This window comes from Sander lucioperca, chromosome 22 (assembly GCF_008315115.2).
Source record: "Sander lucioperca isolate FBNREF2018 chromosome 22, SLUC_FBN_1.2, whole genome shotgun sequence".
Taxonomy (NCBI): Eukaryota; Metazoa; Chordata; class Actinopteri; order Perciformes; family Percidae; genus Sander; species Sander lucioperca.
The window spans coordinates 20,536,091-20,545,551 of NC_050194.1; the positions used below are offsets into that span (position 1 = coordinate 20,536,091).

General features: G+C 39.6%; 2 protein-coding genes across 3 annotated transcripts in view; both read right to left on the bottom strand.

Moving 5' to 3' along the window:
* ttyh2 (tweety family member 2) overlaps positions 1 to 1,418 on the bottom strand; it is a 61,739-nt gene extending 60,321 nt beyond the window's left edge. Inside the window, exon 1 of one of the 2 annotated variants that reach the window (XM_031314774.2) lies at positions 948 to 1,418. In XM_031314774.2, coding sequence (XP_031170634.1) covers positions 948 to 1,076 — 129 coding nt within the window. In that variant the 5' untranslated portion in view covers positions 1,077 to 1,418. The remainder of the gene's footprint in view (positions 1 to 947) is intronic. The other variant, XM_031314775.2, reaches the window with a different exon arrangement.
* A 1,352-nt stretch (positions 1,419 to 2,770) lies between these two features.
* rpl38 (ribosomal protein L38) lies at positions 2,771 to 5,866 on the bottom strand. Its single transcript, XM_031315579.2, has 5 exons — positions 5,768 to 5,866; positions 5,534 to 5,561; positions 4,850 to 4,910; positions 3,722 to 3,844; positions 2,771 to 2,840 (listed from the first exon to the last, which is right to left on the bottom strand). The coding sequence occupies exons 2-5, from the start codon at positions 5,534 to 5,536 to the stop codon at positions 2,815 to 2,817; spliced, it is 213 nt and encodes a 70-aa protein (XP_031171439.1). The 5' UTR covers positions 5,537 to 5,561; positions 5,768 to 5,866; the 3' UTR covers positions 2,771 to 2,814.
* Between the last annotated feature and the right edge of the window lie 3,595 nt (positions 5,867 to 9,461).

A 9,461-nucleotide genomic window follows, 5' to 3' on the forward strand; every position in this document is an offset into this window, starting at 1 on the left:
ACTGCTCCTGCTTGGAGCAACCATGTAGGATTGTGATGTCTTTGACTCCCTTGAACCCTGACCTCATTGTGAAAACCACTGTGCTGAGACGCTGCAACGATGAACTTAAATGTCATCTATTCTCAGCATGATGTGCCTATGTGCACTGACAGAAGCTAAGCTGTATAGGCCTAACCCTGAAAATTTAAACAGTGAAATAATAAATCATTCATAGTACTTGACATGTGTTCACAAGCAGGTCATTAGTCATCCAACAGTTGATCCCAACCCACTTCAAAACTGTGTGAAACAGTGTCTGACACCGCCTCTGGAGTTAGACAGGAACCACTTTCTTTAACTCCCATCCCATTCCAACATTTACAATGTGAAGTGTGCTTCCTAATTCTCTCTCTCTCTGTCTCTCCAACAGACACAAAGACTTATTTGTCCAAATGAAAAATGTTACCAAGCCTAATGGAGGATAGTATTTACAAGATCTACATGTTCTGTCTCTACTGGGAAACGCAATTAAGCATGTAACTCAATAGTGTAACGTCATTTTTGCAAAGAGGAATTGCTTTTTGGAAAACCACTAAATTGACAACACCTAAAACCGAAAGCACCAAGCATTTTTGACCTGGTCCATTGATCTTTGGGACTGGATAGGCCTATAGCTCCTAATAAATGCGGTGGGCTCACCCTCAAGGTGGTTACCACTTAAGTGAACTGGATGAGATTCAGAGAGACATTTTGGGCCACTTTTATCAAAATGTAATCTGAAGGCAACAGAAAGCATAATGACTGTCAGGGAAATTGTAAGCCATGTATTGAAGGATATAAGCCATATATTGAAGGATTATTTTAGATGTCCCATAGGCTACTGTTAAAAACTCACTATTGAGTAGTTTTACTTGTGTCCTTGATAACCAGGCTCCTGATAAAGCTATGTCCCATCTTCTTTTACTGACCTGCTGGTAGTTCTCTTCTTCGGGCTGGAAGCTGTTGTCAATGGGCTGAAACCTCAGGTTGATATGAGGAAAATTGTGGAGCCAGTAAGTCCACCAGGGCGCAATGTAATCCATCCGATCCGAAGACATCCCTGCCCCGAGAAAAAGTTCGGCTACAGCCTAAATTAGCCTCCCTTTACTAAAGCGAGCTGTTTGGTCCGCTGCCGGAGATCTTAATCCCGTCTCATATCAAACAAAGACAATGATAAAAGCATGCTCGTTTGTGGAAACACACTCTCAGCCACGCATGATAGAACCCGGACAAGAAGTCCTGCAGAGACAACAGTGTTGTTGTAAAGTCCGCGAGAGATTTTTTTTTTTTTTACATGAAAGAAAAAACAATCACACTGCGCCCATGTCTCCGTGTCTGTGTGGACCCTCAGCTCCTATGCGACCGACAGCCCGCTCCAGACGCACACAACAGTCACCAGCGGGAACGCGCCCCGATAGTCAGGCAACGATACGGGAGCGCGCTGACAGCCCTTTTGAGGAGTTTAGAAATAACAGTTTGCCAGCATGTCTGAGGTAAGACTGTAAAAAAAACTTTTTTTTTAACTGTGTATTCATTTAATTTTCATTCTGACATGTTTTATTTATTTGTTTAAGTGTTGCTTCATCAGTCTCTCTGCGGAACCAGCTACTGCACAGCCACCTAGTGGTCAACTGAGACAATTACAAACAACTTTATGTCCTCATAGGACGTCCGAGTCAGCCACTAGCAACTTTCATCTTCACCAACTGGTGGCTATAAAAAAAAAAGAAAAAGTAAAGAAAATAGAGGGTGGTAAGTTTATATGGAGCTGTCTTTGCACCTGTATACGTCCTCAGTAATTACGCTGTGAAATCAAACCAGTGCTGGTTGACTGCTTGATTTCATCCCTGTAGCAGATCAGTCCATCCATTCTGTAATCCATGTCCTCACTGGTATTATATTATTATATTATAAGCATCCAGACAGAAGTGCGCACATACTGATGTTTTAGTAGCATGTTTGTGTGATGCTGCATCATCCACAACTTGTAATATAAGTACTTAATAGACATTTGAACATCAGAGTGAGATGTAAGGTATGACCCCTAGAAGGTAAAGAAGTTTCAGAGAATAGTGTTCCATAGGCATTTAGTACCTACAGAAAATAAGTAAGACATATCAAAATTTCATAACTCATATTGGGGGGTTAATAACATGCATCGTAGCAAATTAAGGGGAACAAAGACACCCCAATAAATCTCAGAATACCCTGAGAAACGTAGGAAAAAGTGCCAAGATCGAAAAAAATAAATGTATATTTACCAGTTTAGACCAATATATTCCTACATTTAGCCATTTTATTTCCATTCAATTTTCATTTCTATCTCTAACACACACAGAAACAGCACTTCTATATAAATGCACTGATAGCCGTAGTTTTTTTATTTACTTATGTTGGCACAAGGAGATATGCAGTTTAATCTGGCCTCATTTCATTTTAAAACAGCAACTGCACTAATAACCTTTTTTATGTGCCCATTAAATGTAAATATTCAGATTTAATATTTTTCAATTTCATACACCATTAACATATCTGAAATGGAGGGTGGTTCTCATTACACACTTTTCAGTCCGACTATAGCTCAAATCTGACATCTGGTGGACAGATGGAAAGAAGAAACCACTATGTATGACCTCCTATTTCAACAAGCTGGCCACACTATACCCTGACTGACAACACTGATAAAATTCAGTTTTTAAATATTTTGTGTTCACATTACAGCATGACAAAGCACACAAACCACAGACAAATAACTCCTTTTCCAATTTTTATTACAATTATCTGTACATCACGGATTTACTTCAGCTCCTTCACAGCCAGACCTGTAAAGACAAAGCAAAAAAACAGGTTACAAAATATTGACTGCAAAGACCCTGTCAATGTACTTTGTTTGGAATATGTGCCTATGTTGAGGTGAAATGAGACTAATGTCCTTAACATTTTGTCATTTTTACAGTTTTCTGAGTGTTGCTCCTGCCCAAATTCCAGTGGTCCACATCAGCCTCAAGACTCTTTCCCATTATTAGGAAACTATCTTGGCAGAAGTGTCTGCAATTGTGTTTCAAGTTGCATATTTAGTCATTTTCCATGAGGACCTACTACTATCTAACCCCTGTAGACTCTTTAGTTAAAATGCTATAAAACCCAGCCAAGTTTTTATTGTAAACATATACAGTTTACATTTCTTTTCACCCAAAATGCACTGGTTATGTTCCTGAGGCCCAATAAGCACATTGAATCCATTTCATACATTATAAAATAGCTACAATGTGTTTCTATGAATGCTCTAAAAACTGCCTTGTTAACATCAGGTTTTTTTTTTTTTTTTTTTTATCATTACCTCATTGCTTCCTCTACAGTGCATTGGTACCACAATAGCCATCCTCTGCAGTCAACAGAAATGTATAACGCCATCCCTGTGCTTGTGGCATGCATGTGCATCCTTGTAGTACATGGTAGAATGAAAAAACTCAGACCCACCCATCAAACATGCTCTAAGCCACAAGTGGTTCAAACCTCCAAATGGCATCTTTAAATCAAACCCAGGGAAGATGCAAACTTCTTAAAAACAGAATAATCTAAGACAGTCAAAGGTCAAATGTACATCATTCATTCCTTCACAATGTCCCCAATTAGCCGTTCGCTGTTTAAAGACTGCTGCTTCTCACTTGTTTGCCCCACAAGCAGACTTCTTAATACTGACCTGGGGGCAGGGACTGCTTGAGCTTCTCAGCCTTCTCCTTGTCTGTGATGACCAGGGTGTACAGGTACCTGCTGCAGCGCACCTTGAACTTAACATTGTCCTTGTTCTTCTTGATCTTTACGGCTGAAGGAAGACAAACAAGCCAGTTCAGATTTCAACTTGTCAACAGAAACCTCTACTTGGATTAAAAAAATAAAAATTCTAACTACAGTGACATAACGCAAGTCATTGTACGTTCCAAAACAGACTGCAGTGATGCCCTATTTTACAAGTCCAAGTGTCTGAATAATTTCCTAGGAAGTTTCCTGGACATTTTCTAGAAAGAAAGGCAACGGATGTTACTTCAATTATTGTTGGGACACTAAATTCATATAATTTGACTTGTACGTTTGCCTGTAAACAAATGTAACATTTGTTTTCATGTTTATCTGGCCTGCCAGTAAAGGCCCCGACACACCAAGCCGAAAATCGGCTGTCGGGACAGTCTGGCGAGGTCAACGACTTGAGTGTTCCGTGCTGTCGTCAGTCTGAGCTGTCGGCCTTCATTTGGGCCGAGTTGACATGTTGAATCGAAAGGCGGGCAGTCGGACTCAATGGAAATGACGAGCGGGATGAGCCTGACTAACTCCTCTCAAAATCTGACGAAAATCTTTTAAATTGACCTTTGTCGACCTGAAATGAAGACCGATTCAGCAACTGCGTGGCCTATTTCTCGCTTAACATGTTTTTAGAAACATGTTTCGGTGAACTATCTTCGTAAAATGAGATTACATTCCGAACGAGCCACCATTATGCTCTTTTGTAAAAATCAGGGAGCAGCCAGACCCACGTGACGCGTTCGTCCAATCAGCTGCCGGTTTTCATTTTTTGGGCGACAACGTACGCTCAAGTCTTCTCTTCGGTGTGTTCTGAGGAACTTTTTTGACCAACTCGGAGAGGCAGTCAGTCTTGACTGCCTTTTCTGCCGTCGGGTTGGTGTGTCAGAGCCTTAACCTGCAAGTTGTCAACCACCTTGACATTTAAATGTGTTTTTTTTAATATATATACATATCTCAAGTAAAGGCATACATTACTTTCATTTACATGAACCAGTACATGCAGGTGAGGACAGTACAGAGTTTAACTTACACTTGGCATCCTTCCTCCTGGCTGTCAGAAGGAAATCTTTGATTTCTTCTATCTTGCGAGGCTACAAATAAAGAACAGAGCAGGCAAAATTATTATTCACACAAAGCATCAAAACACACAGATTACGAATTAACAACAAAGCGATGTTAGGGGACCGGTGGAACTGATGTTTCTGTTAGAAATCGAAACCCAGCACTAGGTCCATCATTACTCTTGCAAGACTTGAAAAAGCATCACGAGCACATCAGCCTGAGATGATTGCATGTCTTGCTGGCGGCTAAACAGGTCTTTATCTAAAGTTTCTACTTCGCTGGGCACCCACGGCTAACGTAAGATAAGTACAGCCTGCACCAGGTCACTACCAGCTACAGCTACCACAGTTAGACTGGTTGTTTTGGAGAAATTAACCCCGGCACCTACTAATTTAGTTAGGTAAATCCATATTGCTATGGGCTCGTGAACATGACATTCTTATGCGACAGGCTGTAGCCGGGTGGCCGAAGCTAGCAGCAATATGCTAATGCTAATCACCTAAGCTAGCCACTTTTCTCTACGTATCTAACGCTTGGTATATTACCAAAAAACACACATTTCAGGTAACGCCATTCTCACACTCACACGATACAACATCATCAGCTATGCAGATTTATGTATTTAATCATTTAAATGACAATAAGTCCTTACCATGCTGCTTGTGTCAGCCGACTGAACGCTGCGGAGGAGCAGAGAAAGATGGAGTCAGTTTATCGGTTAAAACAACGGGAAGAAAAGTGTTGGAAAACAACTAAGTATCTCATCATCTGGCTACTGAATTGATTAAGTATAATTCAGCAGAACCGGGGATGTGACTATTAGTGTTAAAGAGGATGGATTATGATAGAAATTGTGATTTTGTTTATGTGCCAATGAGAAACTCACTCAGTCTGCCAGAGAGGGGATGAAAAGGGGTGGAACTTCCGGTTAGGAAAGCTTTTATACAGCACTACGGCAAGCACAGAAGGCCAATGTCAAAAAAGAAAAGCGTATTACCCGTTGTAGGTAAATTTGTGTTTAAAAATGTGTACTGCGTTTAGAGAGTAGCTTATATTATTCTCAACAAGCGTTAAATAGGCTATGGGACCTCTGCACTGTAGGCTATTGTATATAATCAGGTCTATTCTGATGTGAATTACTGTCACAATCTATTTCTCGTAAAGGGAAATCAGTGTTTGTTAATGCTATACTTAAAGTAGCCTAACTCAACCTATTCAAAGAATAGAAAATGTTGGCTTTCTTAGCCCAGTGAAGTAATCTATCCATTTTATCAAGAAATTCACCACATTTGAAACAAGATTTCCTTCTTACAACAATAAAACATAAAGGAGCCTAGAGGGACATAAATGTGTAATATAGGCTAATTACATGAATATTCTGATTGCTTTTGTCCTGTAATGTCCATGGTTGTATTGTACACAATTCATCTCAGCCTGCAGCTTGTAAATATTTGCTGCCGCTATATCACATTAAAACTATGAATTTATTAATTTGGTGCTTAACTGGACACACATAAGCCCTTTTTCTTGAACGCATGTATCATGCAGGATATAATGCCTGTAAAACATATGTATGAAGGCCATTACTCATCTTCTGTATGGCACTTTTGTCATCCTCCAATTCATTACATTGTTTTTCATTAAGGTCTTCCAGTGAATAGGCCATACACTGTTTCCTGTTACTCTCCATCAGTAAATAGTGACACTGCTGCAGTAATGAATGCACTTGTGTACTGTATCTATCCCCTGTCCGACCTGCACTGAGGTCTTTGAAAATGTAACACTGATCAGTGGCTTATGTGTATTTTCACTGTGTGTGAAAGAATTTATGATGACCCTGCCAAACTGATTCCATATCTGCTCCAAAATACTGGGGTTAAAACTTTTTCCTCCTCTGCAGACTCCCCCTGTCCTGATGGTGACTTAAACATTGCTCTGATTGGTGATGCATGCTGCCCCATACCAAAACAGAATTAAGTCCCCTGCATCTGTCCTTGGTCTGTATTGTAAGCCTACCTCTCCCTCTAGTTAGGTTAAGTCAAATGGAGATCATACATATAGCCCAAATGTACAAGTTTGTTAGAGGGTTTTACAGTTTGTATAACATATGACTATGAATTAAATGTATTGTGTGTGTCCTGTGTGACCAAGTTGGGAACCACTGTAAATGATAAATACTGTTTCAAAGCCGTCTCCACACTGCCAGTAACATCATACTGGAAATAACTAAATAACTGCAAAAATAGATTTATTTATTTATTTTTATTTCAAATGTAGTGCATGAAAAACAACAACAGAAAAACATCAGAATCAGCCGTAAAAAAACTATTATGTGTAATTTCTGTAGATTGTAGTCTCCTGCTTAGGTCAGTAAATCCATATTCCCATAACAATAGCCCAGAATAGAGTGAAAAGTGAAAGTGAAAAAAGTATGTTCTAAATTAATATAATTCTGGATTAATGCATGTCATAAAAACACTGGTTGCTCTTTATCATTATTCTACAACTTTAGGTCAGTGGCTGATAAAATTTTGTTTTGTTTTTAAAAAAAATGTCACTTTGTCTTTGGCTCAAGAGGCAGCTTCCTTGCAAACATACACCCATGGCTCGCAAAGAAAGTCCCTCCCCTTCTGGTGGACCACCATTGGACCTGAATTTTGGAAAAAAATATGTTAGGCGAGAGACAATTATTTTATTCTGTTTGAATAGAGCCAGCTTATGATGTTCGTTAATTGAAAAGAAATTTTGCAAATCAAGAAAATCTCAGTTTGTAAAGAAGTTTGTTCTTGCTGATTCTTTCGCTTCCTGGCTCATAAAAAGACCATGGATAAAATGTAAGATAATGTTAAGCCCATAGATATATGGTTAAGCCTACATGTGTTGTGGAACATAGCTAAGCTAGCTAGCTAGCGAGCAAGCTGAGCAGCAAGTGCCACGAGTGTGGAAAAACAACAATGCGCATGCTCAAAGCCATGCCAGGTGATGCTGATTGCCTGTCCGCAGTTTGATTAGTACTGTTGTCGTCATGTGATCTTGTAGTTGCCAACTACTAGTTGGCAGAAGTTAACTGCGGTCATAATGAACGATGTGGTTTGTCTTCTGCAGCACGAATTGGAAAAGTTGAAGAAAAATGTAAAATTAAACACGTTGGGCCCACCAGACGCGGGATATTGTTACAAACCAAACCGTAATTTCTCGGATTCAGGATGGTACCTGGTCAAGAACAGACTTTCAGAATCTCAAACATCTTTTTGAGAGAATTACCCAACATGAAAGCAGCAGGACAAGCCATACAAACGGGAATTGAGCAGTATAACGGCAAATCGAGGAGAACAGGTAAGGCCTATGTATCCAGTCGGATTATCACCTGTTAAAAACTGTGTGTAGAAATTTCTGGTTAGGCTATGTCAATTTTCTGGTTATGCATCTGTGCAAATAAGTTGTTGGCCCACCATTTGTTTCCAACTAAAACACCACTCAGTGTAATATAAACCGCATAAAGGAAAAAAGCCAGTAGCCAGCAGAGGATAGAAAAAACACTGCTGAGCTAGTGCAAAAGTCAATTATAGCTTTTATAAACTTCTTCTGAGCTGACACCTTAAAAAAAAAGTGCCATAAAAATACATGACATAAATACATAAGTGTCTGTCTGTGTCTCTTCTTAAACTGTCTGTCTTCGTCTCTTCTTAAACTATCTATCTATCTATCTATCTATCTATCTATCTCTTTGTCTCTTCTTAAACTGAAGTAACAGTGGGTACAGAGAGCCTGTAAACCCAGAGGCCCAATTTGGTCCCTGCAAGACTGCTGTGTTATGTGTTCTAGTTGTATAGATATTCTGGCAGGTATTGCTCTCGTTCCAGACTAACTGTAAGTTATGGTTGCTCAAAAAGCTAGAAGATTCACTTGAGACACCTGAGACTACAAACATTGCAACCAAACCTGCTGACTTATGGGTTTAATTATCATTTACAGTCAAAGGTGCCAAAATAACAAGCCTTTAAGTATATAAATGGTTCACACGGAAGAAAATTTCCATCTATTAAACCCCACAACTTGACAAAAAATAATTTGAGATCTGCAGCAGCAGAGCACAGTTAATGGACCAATCCTGCTATAGTCAGAATTGTGGAACACATTTCTGCTAACTAAAGGTTTATTGGACAGTATACTTTCTTTTTAGATGGGTGTTGCTCAGGAATGGCTAGCACTGACTGCACCTTTGAATGCAGATTCAGTATAGATGTTTTTTCCCTGGAACTGAGTTCATTAATGATCTCTGTCAGCTGAAGACTGTTTTAGTATTCAAGTTTCAAATACGACAGACTAGCTTTGTCAATAATTTACACCAGGAGCTCTGTGCGAGCCGAGCATAGTTGGTCGTTAGAAGTTTGAGTGACACCTTAGTCCATTTCCACGGAGATCCACCTTGACATGGCATTAATTCATAAAGACGGGAAACACAAGATCAGTTGTGTTTTAATTAACCTGCTACCTACCTGTCTGCCCGTGTCCACAGGCCATCTTCCCCTAGATACTCAATCAGTGCTCGTGCTATTGGACACGTTTTACTCAGGATT

What these genes read in the sequence shown, in the direction of transcription:
- rpl38 (XM_031315579.2), bottom strand. An exon ending in CAGGAGGAAGGATGCCAAGT is followed by an intron (nt 3,845 to 4,849) that starts GTAAGTTAAACT and finishes GTCTTCCTTCAG; the next exon opens with CCGTAAAGATCAAGAAGAAC. An exon ending in CAAGCAGTCCCTGCCCCCAG is followed by an intron (nt 2,841 to 3,721) that starts GTCAGTATTAAG and finishes TTGTCTTTACAG; the next exon opens with GTCTGGCTGTGAAGGAGCTG.